Source organism: Lates calcarifer, linkage group LG20, assembly GCF_001640805.2.
Source record: "Lates calcarifer isolate ASB-BC8 linkage group LG20, TLL_Latcal_v3, whole genome shotgun sequence".
Lineage (NCBI taxonomy): Eukaryota > Metazoa > Chordata > Actinopteri > Centropomidae > Lates > Lates calcarifer.
The window spans coordinates 15,384,419-15,407,808 of NC_066852.1; the positions used below are offsets into that span (position 1 = coordinate 15,384,419).

General features: G+C 39.8%; 3 protein-coding genes and 1 long non-coding RNA gene across 4 annotated transcripts in view; 3 read left to right on the forward strand and 1 right to left on the reverse strand.

Annotated features, from left to right (window-relative positions):
* Positions 1-2,926, reverse strand: part of ppm1e (protein phosphatase, Mg2+/Mn2+ dependent, 1E) — a 45,456-nt gene extending 42,530 nt beyond the window's left edge. Inside the window, exons 1-2 of the mRNA XM_018691898.2 lie at positions 1,914-2,926; positions 1,608-1,801 (exon numbers count right to left, since the gene is read on the reverse strand). Of these exons, the coding sequence (XP_018547414.1) occupies positions 1,608-1,792 (185 nt within the window). The 5' untranslated portion in view covers positions 1,793-1,801; positions 1,914-2,926. The remainder of the gene's footprint in view (positions 1-1,607; positions 1,802-1,913) is intronic.
* A 90-nt stretch (positions 2,927-3,016) lies between these two features.
* On the forward strand, positions 3,017-8,904 carry smg8 (SMG8 nonsense mediated mRNA decay factor). Its single transcript, XM_018691894.2, has 5 exons — positions 3,017-3,709; positions 4,466-5,366; positions 5,634-5,779; positions 6,393-7,277; positions 7,943-8,904. Exons 1-5 carry the CDS (start codon positions 3,086-3,088, stop codon positions 8,153-8,155), a joined length of 2,769 nt encoding a protein of 922 aa, XP_018547410.1. The 5' UTR covers positions 3,017-3,085; the 3' UTR covers positions 8,156-8,904.
* Positions 8,905-10,969: 2,065 nt separating this feature from the next.
* kcnj15 (potassium inwardly rectifying channel subfamily J member 15) lies at positions 10,970-13,961 on the forward strand. The gene is made up of 2 exons (XM_018691899.2): positions 10,970-11,189; positions 12,001-13,961. Exon 2 carries the CDS (start codon positions 12,058-12,060, stop codon positions 13,078-13,080), a length of 1,023 nt encoding a protein of 340 aa, XP_018547415.1. The 5' UTR covers positions 10,970-11,189; positions 12,001-12,057; the 3' UTR covers positions 13,081-13,961.
* Positions 13,962-14,258: 297 nt separating this feature from the next.
* LOC127143701 (uncharacterized) lies at positions 14,259-16,124 on the forward strand. The gene is made up of 3 exons (XR_007815301.1): positions 14,259-14,366; positions 15,480-15,543; positions 16,052-16,124. It is a non-coding gene; the product is annotated as an uncharacterized LOC127143701 (long non-coding RNA).
* Positions 16,125-23,390: the final 7,266 nt, after the last annotated feature.

A 23,390-nucleotide genomic window follows, 5' to 3' on the forward strand; every position in this document is an offset into this window, starting at 1 on the left:
AAGGGGCTCAGATTTTACTAGAAAGCACATTAACAGGTGCATGTTTTCACTAAATGTACCTGGAGAACATGAAATAATCAGGTCAATACAGAACATAAAACTCTCATTTTTCCACTGTTTGTCTACAACAGTAAATAGGCATGTGTGTGCATCCTGCCATGGGAGGGGAGAGGGGTTAGGGCTGTGTAATATGTTGAGTGTTTAAAACTGAACAACCTTATACTCAAGCCTGGACATCGTGACAAAGACGAGATGAACGTGTGATACCAATCCGGACAAGGACAGTTAGACGAGTGAACCCTTCCAATCAGACTCATCCTGCTCTCTGGCTTAGTGAAAACAGCTGACAGCACTACTGGCTGTTTGTGTGTGATCCATCCTGCCACCAACACATGTTCTCCATCACTGCTGGAGTGCACCCTGACCTTCCCGAGACGCACGATAGCATACATATGTGCCTATAGGGTCTGTGTGCAAACTGACTGGTAAAGTCATTTTCAGACATACATGCAAGCAGCAGTCCCCTTGCCACTTAGTGCCCTAGATGAGTCCTTCCACCCTGTTCTTCCCAGCACAGTTTCTGCACCTATTTTGGATTCAAAACCAGGCCAGGCAGCAGAGCTCAGGGCAGAGCTCTCTCAGCTGCTAGATTCATCTTGGTTTTACTGTTTCTGCCAAGTTTGTCCAGGTTTTAAACCCTGGTTTCTTAAGAATTTAATCCTGCTGCTGCCTAATTAAAATTATGCATATGATAAGCAGAGCATCCTCTCTCAGTAAAATGTATGAAATTGGTTTGTGCGGTGCATTTTAAGTGTCCTTTCTCACTGAAAATGTCTTCTTTCCTTGCAGCCCCCCTTTGAAGGAGGAGTACAGTGAGATTTAGGTGAAAAAAAAACCCTGAACTGTCATCTGAATGTCACGAGCAGGTCTGACTAAATCCATGAACTACAAATATTTCCAGAGAGCAACACTTCAATCTGTGACAATTTAGTCTGTGTCTTGGATTTTAGAGTGTAACGATCAGTCTAACGATTGGGGCTAATAACGTAACCGGTAGGTTATTTTTAGCCTGCATGAAGATGCGCTCAGCAGTGATGGCGATGGCTTCCTCCCCCTCTCCTACACCATGATGACGTCGTGCTGTTACGCAAAACCAGGGGTTCACCTTTTGTGGACCTCCAGCTCTGTCACCGCTGGCGTCGATTTGTGGCACCAAATAAGATGCAATACACAGACATAGAAAACAGCGCAGTACAACACAGCCCAGGTCGAGGCTGAGCCGACGCGCAGTGTCCGCTTTTAACTTCTGCTTTAGCCTTAATTCCCCTTACTAACGTTTCTGCAAAGACACTTGTCTAAACTTGGTGCTGGACACACCCTGCATGGCACGAAGCAGGTGGCTGGCATCCATGCGAGTCAACCAGCGGGCATCCCAGCTTATCTGATCTGGACCCAGCCGGGGTCGCAGCCCGCTCACCTCCTTACAGCTCTCCACAGATATAAATACTGACGTTCAAAACACCACCATTTCACCGCTGCACCGGGTTCATTTGACGTTAGACACACAGAAATAACAACATGCCGTGACTGAAAAGTGGACACTTAACTATTTGTAGAGGTGTTGGAGACACAGGTCGAGGCATTCCCCCTCCACCTCGTCCTCAGACACCAGGTCCGTCAAGGGGCGCATCGGTAGCGGGTCGCTCTCCTGCAGAGGCATTCTCATCTCCCGAAGAAAGAGCTCCAAGAACCGTCGGAAGGTTTTCTCCTCTGCTGCAGAGCCGGCCATCATTTCTCATTCCTGGACAGACAGAGACAGCTCCGCCCGTCAGTACACTAACTTGCCGGGCTAAGACGAGAAGAGTCAGAACACTAACCGAACTAGTTGGATTGTCAGCGCGCTGCCAGACTACCTGAATAAATGTGCAGCTACTACCGGAGGAGCGGTGCCGTTAACTATCCGGTGCGTCTGGAAGCAGCGGAACCTGACTGGATGAGTGGACCGTGGCGTCTACGATTATACTACAGGAGGAGCTGTCACTGGCTGGACCGAGCCCCCATTCAGAGCCGAGCGGGAGCGCGCACCGCGTTATCGGGGATTTCGGATGATCAGAGGGCGGTGACGTCAGAGAGAACGCAGCGGTTTACATCTACTTCATGAACGCGCACGCAGCCTCCCATCGTCTGACGTCTGAGACCTTTTTGTAGACGTGTGAGGGTGGTTTTTATTAATGAGCCTTATACTTTAAATATATATGCTGTAATTGTCTTTTTCCGATACCAGAATAATTCAATGGAAATTTTATATATATTTTATATCCGCACAGGCCTACGCAAATTCTCTAAATGCCCACCTTCCTGTCAGAAAAAGAGGATCTCTATGAAGAACCACAACAATACTTCATTTTTAGGAGTGCAACTAAGGATTATTTTCATTATTGTATTATGATCATTATTCGATAATGTAATTAAATGTAAGACATACGATGAAGAAAATATTCCTGTTGCAGTAGATACTATGATAAAAAGGATAATACAGTATCCATTATACCGAGAACTAGAAGGCTATGTTGTTAAATGACAACATGGCACTGAAACAAATTATAAAGGTCAACAATCACAAATGAAACTTTTCCTCTTTCGGTTGAAGTAAATTTGTCATTTACAAAAACAACACTGTATGTGCCCTTAATACTAAAAATGAGAGACGTTAACCCTAAGACCCTTAACAATAGATTTTCAGAATTAGGGTCAGTAGTATTGCAGGATTGTACTCGCAATCGATTCTTTCCTTGCCTTTTTGTTTGTTTGTTTGTTTGTTTGTTTTGTTTTGTTCGTAAGTGTAACCACCTCTAGTAATTAACTTTAAAGAGTCCACGTATGTAATATATAATAATAATTACGTGTCGGATTTAATTCTCTAATATTTAATTTTTACTGTGTGGAATTGCTAATTTTACTGAAGTAAAATCCTTCTTTTCAGGTTTAAATTAAAGGAACGTTAGAGCAAATCTACTCGGACATTTTAGTGTCACGAACCCGGAAAGGGGTGCGTCGTTATTATTATTCCCCTGATTTTTCCAACATGAAGGAGGCGAACATGGCTGTCCCTGTGAATATCGGGGCGCTGCTTCAGTCAGACCTCCTGGAGGACGCTGCCTACCGGGACGACGGCTTGTGTGTTGTCGGTATATTCGGTAAAAGCAACATGCAGCCCGGGCCGCTGAAAGAGTCTCTTATCAACACTCTGGCGGACAAACACATCTTCTCGCTGTTCGGTGGAGCGGAAGACGGCGGTACTGCGGACAGCCACATCCAGGCTTTCTACAACCAGGAAAACCGGGTCCTGTACCTGCTGCTCTCCTCCGTCTGCGACAGTCGGCAGCTGCTGCGGGCCTGTCAGTCTCTGAGCGCCGGCACCGGCCACTCCGATGCCCACGACTTTTGGAAAGGGCTGGATAGGCAGCACTGCCTCCACCTGCTCTACATGTTCTCTGTGTGCCACGTCCTCCTGCTCGTCCACCCCAATCAGACCTTCGATGTTACCTACGACCGGCTCTTCAGAGCCCTGGATGCCCTGCGACAGAAGGTGCTGCCCCTGATCCGGGCTGCTATCAAAGACTGCCCGGTGTCCAAAGAGTGGAAGGTGAACTGTCGGCCCTGCCCTCCGCGCCTGCTCTTCGTCTTCCAGATGAACGGCACTCTTAAGGTCTTCTTTTTAATCAAATCTATTCAAATCAAATCTATTCAATCAATCAAATATATAAAATTAAGTACAACATTTAAAATCATGACACACAAAATATTCAACACATTCAGCGGCCCCGTGGCCCCAGTAATCAGAGGCCCTGAAGCCCACAGATTCACAGTGTTCAGCTACTAAACTATAAGGTCTGTTGCAGGCGCTTATTCTGTCATTTTGAAGCCCTGTCTTGTGTAGGAAAACTGTACCAAACTATCTCTCTGTTATGCATATATGACACCCATCATGGAATCTACTACTACAGTCTGAAGGTGATAGGTAGTTGGCTTGTTAGTATCATGGACTGAATGGGAAATTGAGTGCAAGCACAGGGGCTGCTGATCAACCTGGTTGTAAAGTCCGTCAAAAACGTCCTAAAAGAACTGTAAAGAGACTGAAAACAACAACAAAGAGACACAAAATAACAAAAGAGACTCAAAACAACTAGAAAGAGACTCAAAACATCTATGAAGAGTCACAAAACAAAAAGACATGGGGGCCTCACTGGTAGATATAGCCGTGATGGTGCATATTCTTAAATGTATTTATATTCAATCAAAGTATCACAAATCAACTGCCACACAGCAAACTAGAGCTGAAGTGATCATCAACTTATAACTGATTAATCCCCTACTTAATTTTTTCAAAATGTATTCAGATGCATCACTTTTAGTTTCCCATGTTAATATTTCTCTTCTCCCTCTTTTGTTTGTTATTCCAAAGATTTCTGCAAACGGCGAGTCTGGAGGAAACCCAGACAAACCCAAAAAGCACTCTCCCAGGAGGAGGCTGCAGCATGCCCTGGAGGACCAAATATATCGCATCTTCCGTAAAAGCAGAGTCCTGACCAACCAAAGTAGCAACTGCTTGTTCACCGTGCCCGCCAACCAAGCATTTGTGTATGTGATACCAGCAGTGGATGAAGACCCCGTTGGTGCCCTGATCGGTCAGCTGCGGTCTAACTGCATCTTGTGTGACCAGGACTCCACCACATCAGTGTCAGGACCGAGGCGTTACCAGCAGATGAGACGTTCAGCCCGGCAATCCAGCTGCAGCGGAGACTCAGGCACCATGTCAATGGGCGGTCAGTTGGTGGACTGCAGCTTGAAGGAATTCCTCTGGCAACATGTAGAGCTGGTGCTGACCAAGAAAGGCTTTGACGACAGCGTCGGCCGCAACCCACAGCCTTCGCACTTTGAGCTGCCGACCTACTCCAAATGGGTCCAAGTCGCCTCCAGACTCCACCAAGTCCTAATTAGCAACACAGATGAAGAAATAGCTGAGCTAGCCACCAAAGTGCAAAGCCAGCTGAAGGTCTTGGAGGGTTTTCTCGAAGCTGACACCAAGTTCTCTGAGAACAGGTGTCAGAAAGCTCTGCCACTGGCTCACAGCGCTTACCAGTCCAACCTTCCCCATAACTACACCACAACGGTGCACAAAAACCAGCTGGCTCAGGCTCTGCGGGTCTACAGCCAGCACGCTCGCGGTGTGGCTTTCCAGCGTTACGCACTTCAACTTCATGAGGACTGCTACAAGTTCTGGAGCAACGGCCACCAGCTGTGTGAGGAGCGAAGCCTGACTGACCAGCACTGTGTTCACAAGTTCCACCTACTGCCTCAGCCAGGTGACCACTACCTTCTTTTTATTTCAGTCAGCTTCAGGCAAACATGCACATATATTAATTAGTAGTGGGAGACAAAAATGCTTGATGGGTAACTGAGGGTGAAACACTCAGAAAGTTGAATATCTTCTGCAAATATATACATAAAGTTCTGCATGTGTTAATGTATATGCATGTTTGAATATGTGTATATTTATATACTGTACATTTCAAAGGAGTTGGATAAAACCAATATCAAAGTTGCCTGAAATCTGACACTGATTTTTGCAGGTGAGAAACCAGACATGGATCGCAACCCACCCGTCCTGAACCACAACAGCAGGGGGCGCTCCACCAGCTCCTGTAACTGTGGCAGGAAACAGGCTCCTCGAGAGGATCCATTTGACATCCAGGCTGCCAATCATGATTTTTACCAGGTTAGATTCACATTACAGTTCTTCTTCTGAGGACCACGACAGAGCAGATTCTCTAGACTGGCTGTCAAATAAATTAAATGTAAATTTTCTCATTGTGGGGCTAATAAAGGATTATCTTATCTTATCTTGTATCACATACACAGCTCTGATAGAGCTAATCTGACACATCCTATTTTATTTTTGGTGCTAAGCTCTTATTGTTGTAGTGTCCTTACACTGCACTTCCTGTTGATCACTTGTGAGTCAACATGGCGAGTTTTGTATTTCCCCTTAAAGAAGTGCGTTCCTGTGGAGAGCCAATGGATATTAATTTCATAGCTGACACTTCATTCCAGTGATGTAAAAATACTCAAAATTCAATATTGCCGTAAAGGCAGTCCCTGCTGCTTGATTTGCCCACACTGGCAATGTGACCCAAGACATTAAAGAATAGGCTCAAATTTTTTCCAGTCTGTCTTAAAACGATACAATGTACATTATTACACCCTCTTTATATTATGGCTGCCAACGATTCCAGATTTCTGTCTCAAATCTCATATAATATACTTTTACAAATATTAGTTTTTCCCCATCTTTGTTACACATGCTCTGTAACTCTGTTCTTCCTGAATAGATGCTGGAGGAGAAATGCTGCGGGAAGCTGGAGAGGATTGAGTTTCCAGTGTTCCAACCCAGCACGCCTGACCCAGCCCCAGCCTGCAACCAAGCTCAGCGACTCCCATGTGAGGCCTCCGGGTCTGGTGAGGCAGAGAGGCTGAAGGAGCCAAGCACTGCCCAGAGCCATACGCCAGGAGACACCAGTCTCAGCCTGGCTCTCAGTCTAGGCCAGTCCACGGACAGTCTGGGTCCTTACGGTGATGGAGACGGAACCGAAGCTCAAGTCCAGCAAAAGAGACCAAGTCTCGTAGATCGCCAGCCCTCCACTGTAGAGTACCTCCCCGGCATGATGCACTCTGGATGCCCCAAGGGCCTGCTACCCAAGTTCTCCAGCTGGTCCCTGGTCAAGCTGGGTCCAGCAAAATCATACAACTGCCACACCGGTCTGGAACAGCCAGGCTTCGTCCCCGGATCCTCCTTCCTCTTGCCGTGGGACCTAGTGATCCGCTCTCGCTCAGAGGAGGATACAGGACTCACGGAGCCTTTGGATGGAGGCACCTCCTCATGGCCAGCCCCTAACAAGACCCTGGTGGGAAAGCGAGGGAGCACTGGAGGGCTGGGTAGGAGTCGCAGGAGGGACGATATGGCTCGAGCATTTGTGGGGTTTGAGTATGAAGACAGCAGGGGAAGACGCTTCATTAGCTCTGGGCCTGATAAAATAGTGAAGGTGCTGGGGCCAGGGGGCGCCAAGGATCCTGCCACCAGGGTGCTAAACACCGACATGCCACTGTATATCCCTTCCCCCTCCCAGGGCCGCGGCCTGAAGCCTCACTACGCCCAGCTGGCTCGCCTTTTTATTGTGGTGCCAGATGCTCCGCTAGAGGTTACCCTCACCCCACAGGTAAACAGCTGAACGTGACTCCACTTCCAATCAGCACTTTGTTTAGAACTCTGTAAAAGCCTTAAAATCAATGAGATTATTACAAATGATAAAGCATGTTAGAACTGTTGAATCCATCATTAGTGCTGTGTGATTTTTGCCTTGATGTTTTAGTACTGCACCTTCCAGGAGATTATTGGTCAGTGACAAAGATCTGGTAACTTAAACACATTTGTTTATTTGAGACAGTAATGCTGTGGGCTGCTCTTTATCATCCATATCTATTACATTTTCTGTAGGATGTGCAAAATATGGAAGCTCATTGTTTTACTGTCACCAAAACAAGGAAGATGGTGAACCAAAACTTCATAATATGCTGTGGCACATTCAGATATTTAGATGTTTAAAAAGCTAGGTTCATAGCTCACATAACAAATGAATCTAAATGAAGCAGTGTAGACCCTGGAGTAAAAAAATTCAAGTTATAACACAGGCAGCATCATGTGGATGCTCGGAAGTCAAAAAAATGTCACTATAGTTACCTGAATAATATATCTGAACTTGCTGCAAGAAAGAGGCATTATTCACAACTGGTTGCAAAATATTTAGTCAACCCTTAATAGAGACGTGTGAATAAATGTGTTTAATATAATTGTGATGTTGACTCTCATATATTGTGTTTTCAGGTACAACCTGGTCCTCCTCCCTGCCCAGTTTTCCATCCAGAGCAGACAGATTTAGTGTTGCCCCCTGATGGTTTTTGGGTGCTGCGGTTCCCTTATTCCTACGCAACAGAACGTGGCCCTTGTTACCCCCCCAAAGAAAACCAACCTCTCAACAACTACAAGGTCCTGCGAGGCATCCTGAGGGCCACCACTGCTAACCCTGTACCTCAATGAACGTAAGGACTTCACCTTCCTGGACTCAGTCTCTCTCTCCCTCTCTCTCTCTCTCTCTCTCTCTCTCTCTCTCTCTCTCTCTCTCTCTCTCTCTCTCCTTCTCTCTCCTTTTCTGTGCATGGCAGGGTCAGTCAGTGCCATACTCATGTCAGATCTCTTGACTGGCTCCATCGTGAGGTTAGAATCTCCCCAAGCGTCTCAGAAACTAATTTCTGGATTCCCATTAAAGGAGCTGTGGATGCTCATGGCCTCCATAGATTTTGCCCTATTGATTTTGAGGACCTCCTGACCTTTCTTTTTTGAGCATAACTCAAACAGATTTACTGAACACTGTCACGCCCCCAGAGGAAGAACCCACTTATGGCACTTGGAACAATTATGGCCGTCTGATAATCGTGATAATTTCACTGATGTCCAACTTTAACTTTACTTGAGTCAGCCATGTGTATGTAAACTGGTGCCAGGCTTGTATCTTGTGTAACAGAACTTCCACTTTGTTTATGTTGTTCTCACAGTTCACATGGTGACATCTAATTAACAGAGGTCAGCAGCAGCGAGCTAAGTGGCCATTAAAGCAGAAGCCGAGGTGGAGAGTCAATAATTAGGTTGAACTAAAGTCTGTTCATGTGCAATTTCTGAACAATGCAACATTGATCACTGCTTACATACCTATAGACGTATCCAAAACACTGAGTACTGGAGTGGAACATGTTCTTGATTTTTTTGTAAATAAAAATAACTATTGTTTATTCTGTGTCAGATAATGTTATGACTGATGTCTGCTGTGTGATGAGGTAAATACTAATGTGAACAAAGTATATAGCTATGGTGACAATTAGTTATGCTTTTAGAAAACCATTATCATTCTAATTAGCTTAGATCAGACAAAGAAACCAATGACCTCGATCTAATCTATACTTGGTCACTGATGGCAGCGTAAAGGAGAGAAAAGTTTCAGGTTTCTGGCTGGTTTTAAAGCAATATGTGATGCATTCTGCGTTTTGTTCACTAGGTGGGGTTGGGCTCCTTCATCTTGGTTAAACCTGCTCATCATCATCATGATGGAGACAAATGGCCTCTTTTTAAAGCTCAAAGTTAACCTGTGTTTCACAATGAGGAGATGAGTCACATGGGAAAGCTTTATTCACCTTTCAGACCATACATATTATTATTTCAATAGACTGATGAAATTGACAGATACAATGTTTATAATTCAGCACAACTATTTTGCCACATGATTTCAAAGACTCCACCGCATTCCCATGTCACCTTAGCTTCAGTCAAAAATAAGATTGAATCCAAAATCATTCTAACTAATTCTAAAACTGTACATGTAGTATTAACAGTGTGTGAAGGTGACGATAGGTGAAGATCATCAGGCTCGGAGCTTATTATTATTATTTCTGTCTCTCAATTCTCAGTTTTTCCATTACTGAAAACACTGTTACTCTGGAACACGGAAATCAACAGGTGATCTCATACCTTAGTAACACACACGCACACACACGTAGCCTTCAGGAATGTGGGTAATAAGAATGAGGTTAATAACAAAACCAAGGAGTGTGAGTCAAGGTCATAAAGCTGAACAACCAGTGGTCAAGACTTAAAGAAACATTCAACTTTTACTGTATTCTAGTAGTTTGAAATTGTTCACTGTGCAAGTTGTCCAGTTAACTAAACTGACTTCAACTCCTCTTAGATCTTCCATTCATACTTTAAAGTTTGACCAGCTCTTACCACCTACACATCAACTCACACTTGAGCTGATTTTTACATTTTAAGTGCCAGTTTAACTTATTTCAGCTTTGTCTCTTCAGTCAACACTTCCAACTCCTTTTATTGCTCACATTTCAAATGACGTGTTTTTACATTTTATCTGACATTAACCTCTTTCAGGATTGCACTTAAATGACACCTCTTTCATCTTCTTTTAACAATTACACAAATGCTGCATGCAAAACTTGATCCTCTATTTTCACATTTTAATTGATGAAGTCCCCAGACCAGCGCTGCTGAGTTCATGAGTTTGGGTTGTGTAGCTTTAATTAGCAAAATGGTCCAACAATTCAAGATTCAACATTCAACATTCAAGATTTTTTTTATTGTCAAATTTTCTTTATGTACATGACATATAGAAAAAGTTGAGAAGACGACTAAGAAAACTCAAATATGAAATATATATATATAACCATATATAGAACAGAATAAAATAAAAGTAAAAACTAAAATAGAAAATATACTAAATAGAATATACAAAATATGTCACACAAACTTATGTACAGCAGAGGCAGTAATGCAGTTAAAGTAGCAGCAGACAGTTGTCCAAATGCCCAGTGTCAAGTACTTATGTGATCATGAGTAGTAAATTTCCCAATACATACACAATACATTTTTGAAGAAAGGTTGGGGATAAAAAAAGCTTGTGTTACATTATAATCATGGCTAACAAGTATAGGTTTTATAATTAAACTTTTAGTTTCTTTTTTGTTGTACAAATGCCAAAGTATTTTGTCTATGATGTTCCTTCCAGTTCTACTGATGTTATTAACCTAAACATTTCTTTATGTTTGTAAATTTTGCCTCGTCTAGTTTTTAGTTACAGCATCGGTCGGACAACCATTTATTTGTATTGACACCAAAAGTGACCCAAGAGGTCAAAATGCCCTTCAGAAAACTGTGAGGTACTGGAAGCTGTAAATCTGGGTGTGTGTGTAAAGCAACAACAACCATAAAAGGAGCAAAACAAACTTCCAAGTGTTGCTGTTCCCACCTGCGTACAGGTAGGGGAGGTGGGGGGAATAAAAGCCAACCCACATGTAGATCAGAGTTTACAGCTTGGCTTTGTCTCTCATCTCTGTTCTACCCTAAATACCACTGTGCCAAAGTTCAGCGCTCACAGCCCGGAACAATAGGAGAAAGAAGACACTGAACTAGATTTTCTCTGGCAGCTTCATCTTACAGATTGTGTGTGAGTTGCCCTGAGACAACTGAAGGCAAACACCCAAAACTATTCAACAAGGCAGCACAACAGGACGTGAGTATAACACACATCAGATTTATCATCAATCAGTGATTATTTAAAGTTGCGGCAAGTGTCCTCAGGCTCCTGCAATGGCTGACTACAAGGTTAACTTTCAACTTTATCAGTGTGTTAACCACAAGAAGTCTGTCAGAGCAGTGTGTTTTGCAGATAGTGTTTTTTCCGTACATTGAATTTTGTGAAATATTTTTATTGATTCTGTAATTTGTCAAATGCTCTGCTGTACTTTTTGTCCCCTTCAGAGGACAAATCTTGATTAACTTTAAAGTTGCACTGTTTTTTTTTTTCATGTTTTAGCTATATGGAAATAACTCTCACTGTGCATATGCTCACTTTTGTTCAGTACTGGTATTTGAATTGAATGAACACATAGGACATTGGTATTGATCTTCTTCATCTAACTCTTAGCAAGAGGACGAATAAGCATATAACCCAGAATGTTGAGCTGTTCCTTTGTGATAAATTGGCTAAAAGATGCAGAACTTTTCTGGTAGTGTATGGCTTGTGTAGAAAGTAGTTTTACTGAAAACTGGTCATAGTGTGGTCTATGGATTATCCAGAGTAACTATGATACTGCAACTGGAAAAACAAGTTTAGCACAGCATATTAAATTCCATCCACCTCCATTGTACTGGGACAGAGGCAGAAAGCTTAGAGACAGATATCTCAAAAACTGGACCAATAAAAACACATGGCTACATGGCTAGATACCATTAGGGAAAATATGTTTGGATGACACTTTAACTTTTTAATGTAAATGGATCCAGGTGGGATAATAATCATATCTTTTCTGGTCTCTTTTCAGCCCTGCCATTTGCAATGCAAAACTGAGAAGACACAGTCTTAATTTACCCAGAGCATCATGGCCAATAAGAAGGTGGAGGTCCCACGAAGGATTGTGTCCAAGGATGGCCACAACAATGTGCGAATTGACAATGTGGAGGGCATGGTCAAGCTGTACCTGCATGACATCTGGACCACTGTGGTGGACATGAAATGGCGCTACAAACTCACTCTGTTTGCCTCCACATTCATCATGACTTGGTTCATCTTTGGGGTCATCTTTTACTTCATTGGCATGGGTAATGGAGACTTTGAAGGTGGTTTGAATTCCAACCACACGCCCTGCGTGATGAATGTGGAGACACTCACTGGAGCCTTCCTCTTCTCTCTGGAATCACAAACCACCATTGGCTATGGTTTTCGTTACATTTCAGAGGAATGTCCTCTGGCTATCTTCACACTGGTGGCTCAGCTTGTCATCACCGGCCTCGCTGAGATCTTTGTCACAGGTGCCTTTCTAGCCAAACTGGCTCGACCCAAGAAGCGAGCGGAGACCATCAAGTTCAGCCAGTTGGCGGTGATCTGCCGGCACCAAGGCAAGCTGTGTCTGATGGTGAGAGTGGCTAACATGCGGAAAAGCCTTCTGATCCAGTGCCAGCTAACAGGAAAACTCTTCAACTCAAATGTGACAGAGGAGGGTGAGAAAACACAACTCCACCAGACCTCTGTTGATTTCCACATGGACTCCAGTGGGGAGTGCCCTTTCCTCATCCTCCCGCTCACCTTCTACCACATTCTGGACGAGCACAGCCCGCTGGCAGGACTGAATGCAGAAAACCTTCAGACTCGAGAGTTTGAGCTGCTGATCACTCTCAATGCCACAATGGAGTCGACGGCAGCCACGTGTCAGAGCCGCACCTCCTACGTTCCTCAGGAGATTCTCTGGGGCTACGAGTTCAAGCCGGTGCTGTTCAGCACCACAGGTGGCCGCTATGTGGCAGATTTCAATTTTTTTGACAAGGTACAAGTGAGCAACGATGCAACCTTCCTCAGAAACAACACCGAGAAGCTGAAAATTGAGGAGGACTATAAAAAAGAATAGTTACTGTACTGTATCATGCCAGTCAGTTTTTCTCACCTCTATGACCCCTAATTTAAACACATCTGAACATTTTTGTACAATATCCAAAAACTTCATTGTCTCTGCACATTTTATTTATTCATCATCATCATCATCATTCTCATTATTGGGTCAATAATCCAAAATAAATTAGACTGGGTTTTAATGGAAGATTTAAGTATCCCCAAATTGTATATGCTTTAGGCCTTTTTATAATAATTTAAATGTTCTTTTTAGATCCAGCGTTCCCTCAGATTGACAAACAAAAAAGCTTTTTTGCTGAGACTTAACCAAGATCTCATCTGATCTTTGTACATTAAATGTGAGGCTACAGTCATAATGACTGAGAACAGTAACATGTAACATCATGTACTTGTTTACCCAGTCCAAAAAACTGTTATGTAAAAGTGTGTTTTACAGTTTTTACAGGTGGATTTGTGCTGAAAAGTAGGAAAAATCAGTGGGTTTAGGATGAGACAAGGCAGGACGTTTGTGATATTGTTAATATACATGATGCTCAGTGGGTGTTAGTCAGAAAACATTTATAACAAAGATATAATGTGTGTGATTAATAAGACTATAACAAGACTAATATGAATTTAGTATGAAAATGTGTTAGTGCCTGTTACACATCTACAGGTCACTATTCCTGAATTTGTATGACCCATGTTTTCCACATGACATTATTCCTGGAGAATGATTGTAAGCATTTTTATGTATTACTCAGTAAAGACAGACAAGGATTATGACGGTATAATAATGCATTAAACACGGTGATAAACAGGGGGTACATAATGTGGAGCTTAATAAAAAAATATAACTTGTTTTGTAAATAAATATTCCTTTATCCAGTAAAAATAAAAGTGTTGTGTTTATTTTTCATTACATAGCTCAAAACCGTGCCTTCATTTTAACACAATGTATTTTGATTTTGTGGTTTAGCGTTTCCTTTATCAGACACTTTTCAGCCGGTTGCTAAGTGGACCATATACGGCCGGCCAACCAGCGTTTTTCTGCCAATGTTAGCGTATGTCGTCATTGTCTATAACGTGTCTCGTCATTGGCTATGAGCTTCTGGGAGGAGCACAAAGAGGCGGAGAAACGAAGCGGAAAACAGATTTAAATCACGTTTGAGGCATTGCTTCTGTTTGTCAGTACTGTGAGAAAACGTCGTTGCCGAGGAAGCGTGGATGCTAAAACTAACTCTGGAGCTGTTTTTTTGTCGAACACGAGTGAGACTGAATGCTGAATTCATTTGCGGCGCGAAGGTAAGACACATAGTTAGCGGCTAGCGTTAGCATTAATGTTATCAGAGAGCGTTAGTATTAGCAGCAGGCGTTAGCATTAGCATTATCTTGTATGATACTGTCTAATTCTATTATCAGTCATTTATATCGCGTGGTTAAAAGTGTGTTTCTGTAACTAAGGTGTCTGTGACATGAGTTGTGGGCACCTAACATGGACGGAAGGGTTTAACATGTCGTTGCCATCGGTTTGTGGACATTTGTGGTCATTTTTATAATTAACTCTACCTGGCTGTTTTACACTAGGGTGTTAGCATTAGCATCAGTGGATAGCGTTAGCATCTGCGACAAGCGTTAGCTTTAGCCTTATCTTTAAATTATGTCTTTGGAGCTTTTGCGGGGGTTAAAGTGTTGTTGTGCTCCAACTTGGTCATTTTAAGACAGTTTATGGCGGACTATCATGTCGATGTGATCATTCTGTGTCACTATGTGGTGGTATTTTATCGTTTTGCGTGTCTAGCTGGCTGTTTTACATCTGCTTATGGTCAGCTTCTTTATGGTTGTATTGTGTCTATTCCAGGTCATTCAACATTCCTTTGTGGTAATTTGGTGTTTCAGTATGGCAGTTAAGCATCTCATTGTGATTATTTTGCAACTCAGTTTTTTGCCTCTATTATTTGTGTGTCTTTGTAACTTTGTGGTAGGAATCTGACCATAGCCATCTATTGATCCCCTGTGTATATTATTGATTAGAAGTTTGTTTCTGGTGACTTGAGACTTTACTGAGCTCAGTTTTGAGTTAAATACAAGCTTGAAAACTAGATTTTAATTCCTTGCTCCTCCACAAGTTTTAAGCCCCAAGAGTAGGTCACAATGTATGGGCTGAAATTACTGTTATTATTATTAAAACTAACTATATTATTAAAGACTATTTTAAAATTGCTTTTCTCTCTGAGATCAATGAAGTCATTTTCTATTAACACAATTTATTCACCTCAAAACTCAAAGTGCAATTGTCAAGGTTCTTGTGTTAAGTTTGCAGTATTGTATTGTTCTACACGGTTCAGGTTCTGGAGGTGAACTATTCTTTATTAATGAGGTTATTTGTTTTTCAAGTGTTGTATTTGTGTTTTCCAGGTTTACTCGTTCAGCTGCTGCAGCCTGGACAGGAAGACCAGTTCTCACCTTACAAACCAAACAGGTATGTGTCCTAAAGATTTACCCAGTCTGACAAAATGTGTTGATGAGCTGAATTATTAATGTTAGTAATAGTGTTATTGTTTAAATATTGAATATAATAATAACAGATTAATTGTGTCTATAATTTGTCAGAAAATAGTAGTAGTTATAATAATAAAAAAAACTCAAAGTAGCTGTCAGTTAATTTTGTATAATTAAAAATACCAAAATTTAAATGTACTTAAGTGAAAGTTTTTATTATACAGTTCACAGTAATATACATGATTCCTCCAGTGATTAGTTAACAGACAATTAATACAGAAATGTAAGATTTAAAATAATCATTTTAGTTAATTTTTCCCAAATATTTATTGTTATTGATTCTGTGATGCTTTTTCTTGTCGTATGTGACAGTAACCTATTTTCTGAGACACTCCTGTAACATGTGGAAAATGTTTAACCGTTGATGGGGAATAGGTCACAGTGTTCTGATCATTTTCTTTTGTATGTTTCTCTTTTTTTTCCTCCAGGTGTCACCACTTCGTCCACGATCAGAGTCTTCACACAATGAAGTTATTTGAAACCAGAACAGAGGCCTCCAGGTAATTCACAAACCGCTTTACATAAACTGTCCAACACAGAGCACTGACATTGAATTATATATCTTCAGTAGATCTGAAGTCTGAATGGATTGGTTTGTCACAAAAAGACTTAACTCATTATCAAAGTTTATTTACATAGATCATGAATGCACAGTTCAAAGAAAATGAAGAATTTAAAAATCAGGTCTCTCTCTGTCTCTTTCTCTCTCCCTCGCTCTCTTAAGCCTGGCACACACTAAAAGATTTTTAAAATCTTACCCGATGTAGAAAATTTGAGAGACCACACACATGACGACAAATATTGTCAGATTTCAGAGTTTTGTTCTTATAGTGCGTGATGTGCAAGGTGAAGACTAACACAACACACCACACACACAACAGATTCACCACCAACAACTAGAGGCTGGACTCTCAAACGTCTTCAGTCAGCTTGCTTCCTTATCGGCCAATGCCTCGTTCCACGTGACAATCCACAGAGTGCGTGCTCAGCTTTCCTCGGTGTACTCCCCACATGCAGGGTTTTCAATCGTAAATATTGAACATGTTTAATATTTATTGATCTGATTGTCTTCGGAGCAGATCAGGGAGGGTAAAATCACTCAGAATACACCTCACACAACAGGAGAATCTGATCAAGATAATCGTTAGAACCAACTGATAATCTGGCCTTTGCTGGCTTTGATTGTTGGGGGGGGGGATTTGGGCCAATAATCAGCTTGATTATCTTTTGATATGTGCCCCGCTTTCTCTCATTTTGACTTTCTCCTTACCCTTCTCTCTCTGCCTCTCTTTGTCTCTTTCTCTCTTCCTTGCTCTCTCATCAGTACAGTAAATCATAAAAATGTGAAGAACTTATTCAGTTCATTGTCACATTAGAAACAGTCATTTTGCTTCATTTTGGCTTCTATCAACCAAATTTTAACTCACTTTAGAAAAGAAAACATTTCCATCCACTGCTGTTGTGTGAATATCAGGAGCTGATGGAGTCAGTTCTCCAATCAGAGCAGCAGCTTCTGTCTTTGTGTATGAAGCAAATTTAACTCTTGGACTAGTTCTGATTAGTCCAGAACCACTTAGTCTACACTCTGGTTTCTTTGTAGATTTAGTGTCTTTTACTTTACACGCACTGTGCTTTTATTTTGATGTGTTAAAAGTCACATCTTTTTTATTAATGTTTGTTGTGTCTCTCTCCAAAGGATTCAAACCATTAAATCACAGAGTGAAGAGACAGACGTGAAGATATTTCCAGAAGGTCAGTGTTAGTTTATTCATTTCAGTCTGTCATTACCTCAGCTGCAGTTTGACTCTTTCAAACCTCTTGTCTAGAACAAATAGCAACAAATTACAGCTGTTGTAACTTATCAGTTTTACTTATACATATACAAAATATATATAAATAAAACAAAAATTATAAAACTATAGTTTAGAATAGAATAGTGACCATTTTAATAAAAAATAAGTGTAAATCTTGACATAACTTGTAAACCTTTAAATATTAATTGTAAAACCTTCAAAAATATGTCTAAAAATTAAGCATAAAATTATAAAAATAAGGATAAAACTTTTAAAAAGCCTTAAAAACAGGTGTGATAAATAAGATTAAAACCTTAAAAATATCTATTAAAAACCTTTAAAAATGGGTCTAAGAATTGAGCATGGAACTTCTAAAATAAAAATACATTTAGAACCTTAAAAAAATATCTAAACAATAAATATCAAATTCATAAAAGGTTAAGTACCCTCAAACAAGTCTAAAAAACAAGTATAAAGTCTTTAAAATCTTTATTTGAAACTTTTAAAAATATATTTTAATATAATAATATAAACATAAGTATGAAACTTTTTAGAAATTATTTAAAAACCTTTAAAAATATGTCTAAACAATGAGTGTAAAATATAAAACCTTAAAAAAAAATCTAAAAAATGTAAACATGAGAATCATCATCATGACATTTTCTTATAATAAAATGATTTGTATAACATAAATTTCAAAATAGAGAAATACAACTTAAAAGACTTAGGAAGACACTTTTAATGACTTTATTCCAGACAACATTTAACAAATCACAGCATCACAGCATTTGACCACAAGGAAACACTGGTTAGGGTTAATGTAGTTATGAGCACATTTTACAAAGATGAACATGTCTACTAAGCATCTTTGTGACCATCACTGCCTGTGGTACAATTATTAATTAAACAATTGTATCATAAGCAGTTGAAAGTTCTCACAGGTGTTTAAAGACACATTAGTCTTTGGAAAATGTGCCCATGTCTAAATTATAGATGGTAGAGATCTTTTATCTAATTAACAGCTTCATAACGTTTTTGTTTTCTTTCATCCACTTCAGGTCTTCAACTGCTGTCGTCTTCTCCTTCTGCAGAGAAAAGAACACGTGTTAATCACAGAAACTGATCAGTAAATCTAAATATTTTTAAGACATACTATTCTCTGACATTTTTTGATGGCTTTTTATGCCTTACTATACTATGACATTTTTGACAGTTTTTGACACGACTGACTTTTTTTTTTTTTTTTTTATGAGGACAGTGAGAGAGAGACAGGAAACAGGGAGAGAGTGTGGGGGAATGACATGCAGTAAAGGTCCGGCCGGATAGGGAGTCGAACTGGGGTCCACCTGCTCAGACCACTAGGGTCCACATGGTACATGCCCTAACCATTCGGCTATGAGGACGCCCCCTTTTTTGGAGACCATACTATATGATGACATTTTTTGACCATATTTGACCTTATTATAATATGACATTTTTTGCCATATTTTAATGTCTGTACTATGACCTTTTTTGACCACTTTTGACTCCTTACTATGACATTTTTTAGTGATTTTTGACACCTTACTATACTACATTTTTAATGCCTTAGTATACTATATGAAGACATTTTTTGATGGTTTTTGATGCCTCACTGTACTATACCATTTTTTGACCACTTTTGGAACATTACTGACATTTTTTGACCATTTTTGAGACCATACTATACTGACATTTTTTTGATGGTTTTTGACTCCTTACTATACTACATTTTTTGACGCCTTACCGTACTATACCATTTTTTGACTACTTTTGATGCCACACTATATGATGACATTTTTTGATGCCTGACTGTACTATAACATTTTTTGACCACTTTTGACTCCTTACTATACTACATTTTTTAATGCCTTAGTATACTATATAAAGACATTTTTTGATGGTTTTTGATGCCTTACTGTACTATATGATTTTTTTACCATATTTTAATGCCTTACTATAATATGACATTTTTTGACACATTACTGACATTTTTTGGCTCTTTTTACAATATTTAATGCCTTACTATATTAAGATGCTATTATCCCTCATTATCCTATGACATTTTTATGTTTTACCATACACTCACAGTTTCATGGCATTTTGATACCTTACTAAACCATGATTTTTTTGACATTTTTACGTCTGTTGTCAGTTACCTGGAGGCCGCTGTCCTGGTCTCAAAGAACTTCATCACTGTACGAAGACTCTCTGTGATCGCGGACAATGTCTCTGAGATTATGGACAAAGTCTCTGTGATCATGGTCAATGTCTTTGTGATCGTGGACGATGTCTCTGAGATCATAGACGGCGTCTCTATGATCATCGACAATGTCTCCATGATCGCGGGCAATGCCGTCAAATCGGTGACCCCCGTCTCCGCCGATTCTATCGCAAGGTCTCTACGAAGCATGGGACAATGTCTCTGATCATGGACAACGTCTCCCTCGTCTTTGACAAGGTCTCTGCGATCGTGGACAATGTCTCTGATCGAGGACGATGTCTCCCTCATCCTCAACAATGTCTCTCCGATCATGGACCATGTCTCTGCGATCGTAGATGATGTTGTGGACGAACTGGTGACACCTGGAGGAAATCACAGAAAAACATTCAAAGGAAAATGATCAATACACTACTACCTATTCCTCATCAGCAGTTTCACCATGAAAGCACAGAGAAATATTAAACATCAGCTGAACCACAACATGTAACAAACATTAGAGGCTGTTTCAGAAAATGAACAGTTGACTGTCATCAAATCCTGAAGAACCAACAACAAAAAATATTTAGGAAAAAGTAAAATGATTATTAATTGTGTGTCTATCAACTAATCACTGAAGCAGTTGTATGTTACTGTGAATTGCACAATAAACACTATCAGTTAAGTCAATGTTAGAATGCAGGATTTTAACTTGTTTATTATACTTCAGTAAAAAGTCTGAGTATTTCTTCCACCACAGATGGTCACATACAGAATCATTATTTCAACCTTCTTCTTATGAACACATATTTAAAATGTCTTTGTTTTGTGTTGTTTTCATTTAATAAATAACAACCAAATTTACAAAGGTCTTAACAGCAGCTTATGTGAAAACTTTTAAGTTACTCAGTGTAGAACTGGTTGATATAAACTGTAAAGATATTTTTTCAAATCACCCTCTGACCAACAGTTAAAACGAACACACTAATGAACAACTCCCTCCAATGTTTTATTTGTAGACTTGATATTGTTTTGTACAGTGTAGTCTAGTGTGCCTAGCACATACACATAATTAAGAATTTCTGATCATGTACAATCAAACTGAAGTTAAGATATTTTTCAATCCCACTTTGACTGATCCTTAATATAATGTGACATTTTTACATACAGATTATTTTTACTGTTACCTCTAATATTAGAGTACTTTTACCATTACATATTACTTGTAAATTTACAGATAGCTTTTACTGCTACATGTAGTAACAGATTACTTTAACTATTACATCTTACTTCTGATATTTCTAATTACTTTTACATTACTTCTATTAATATGCATTATTTCTACATTATCTTTATACTACAGATTACTTCTATTATTACACTTTTCTGATATACTGAATACTGAACATAAACAGTTTAATGTCAGTGCTCTGTGTTGGACAGTTGATGTAAAGCTGTTTGTGAATTACCTGGAGGCCTCTGTCCTGGTCTCAAAGAACTTCATCACTGTACGAAGACTCTCTGTGATCGTGGACTACGTCTCTGTGATCGCGGACAATGTCTCTGAGATTATGGACAAAGTCTCTGTGATCATGGCCAATGTCTTTGTGATCGTGGACGATGTCTCTGAGGTCATAGACGGCGTCTCTATGATCATCGACAATGTCTCCATGATCGCGGGCAATGCCGTCAAATCGGTGACCCCCCGTCTCCGCCGATTCTATCGCAAGGTCTCTACGAAGCATGGGACAATGTCTCTGATCATGGACAACGTCTCCCTCGTCTTTGACAAGGTCTCTGCGAACGTGGACAATGTCTCTGATCGAGGACGATGTCTCCCTCATCCTCAACAATGTCTCTCCGATCATGGACCATGTCTCTGCGATCGTAGATGATGTTGTGGACGAACTGGTGACACCTGGAGGAAATCACAGAAAAACATTCAAAGGAAAATGATCAATACACTACTACCTATTCCTCATCAGCAGTTTCACCATGAAAGCACAGAGAAATATTAAACATCAGCTGAACCACAACATGTAACAAACTTTAGAGGCTGTTTCAGAAAATGAACAGTTGACTGTCATCAAATCCTGAAGAACCAACAACAACAAATATTTAGGAAAAAGTAAAATGATTATTAATTGTGTGTCTATCAACTATTCAACTCCCTCCAATGTTTTATTTGTAGACTTGATATTGTTTTGTACAGTGTAGTCTAGTGTGCCTAGCACATACACATAATTGAGACGTCTCCCTCATCTTTAACAAGGTCTCTGCGATCACGGACAATGTCTCTGATCGAGGACAATGTCTCCCTCATCCTCAACAATGTCTCTCCGATCATGGACCATGTATCTGTGATCGTAGATGATGTTGTGGACGAAGTGGTGACAACAATCTTACTTTTGTTTTCCATAGACACACATATTCACACACACCCCTCTACACAGTGTTTGAGGGTTAAGTTAGATTTTGTGTTTGTCATTTCATTTTGGTATTTTGCTATTTCAAACAGTGAAATATCAGTACTCAAATCCAATCTATTACTGTGTACATAGTCCTGGTTATGCTGTTCATATTGTTTATCATTTTATACATTGTTATACATTATGTTGTTTTATATCTTTCCTTGTTTATATTGTGACTTTTTATATTTTTGCTGCTGCAACACTGAATTTCCCCACTGTGGGACTAATAAAGGATTATCTTGTTCTTACTCAAATAAATACTTCTGAACATTGAATATGAAATCTGTTTAATATTGTATGAAAGTGAATACTTTTAGCCAGACGGCATTTGTAGCCAAAGGTTAGGGTTAGGGTTACAGCTCTTAGCTTTTAGCCTTACTATACCATGGCAGTTTTTGATGGTTTTTGATGCCTTACAATTTTCTCTCATTTTTGGACATTTTTTTTACAGCTTACTATACTTTGACATTTGTATGCCTTACTATACTATGACATTTTTTCATGCCTTACTATATGATGATATTTTTGACACCTTACTTTACTATGACATCTTCTTACGCCTTACCATGTACCTTGTAAATTTCCCCATTGTGGGACTAATAAAGGATTATCTTATCTTACCATACCATGACATTTTTATGCCTATGATATTTTTATGCCTTACTATATGATGACATTTTTTTTGACAGTTTTTGATGCCTTACTATACTATGATTTTATTTTATTTTTTTTACATAAATGCCTTGCTATACTATGATATTTTGTTTGACATGTTTATGCCTTAATATACTATGAAATTTTTTGACATTTTTGACACCTTACTTTACTGTGACATCTTCTTATGCCTTACCATACTATGACATTTTGGGACCAGTTTTTATGCCTTACTATACTATGACCTGTTTATGCCTTACTATACAATGAAATTTTTTGACATTTTTGATGCCATACTATACTACGACATTTTTTGACAGTTTTTGATGCCTTACTGTACTATGACATTTTTTATGCCTTACTATACTATGACATTTTTTTTTAACATAAATGCCTTACTATACTATGACATTTTTTGACATTTTGACACCTTACTTTACTATGACATCTTCTTATGCCTTACTATGACATTTTTTGACATTTTTGATGCCTTACTATACTATGACATTTTTTTTTAATATAAATGCCTTACTATACTATGACATTTTTTTGACATTTTGACACCTTACTTTACTATGACATCTTCTTATGCCTTACTATGACATTTTTTGACATTTTTGATGCCTTACTA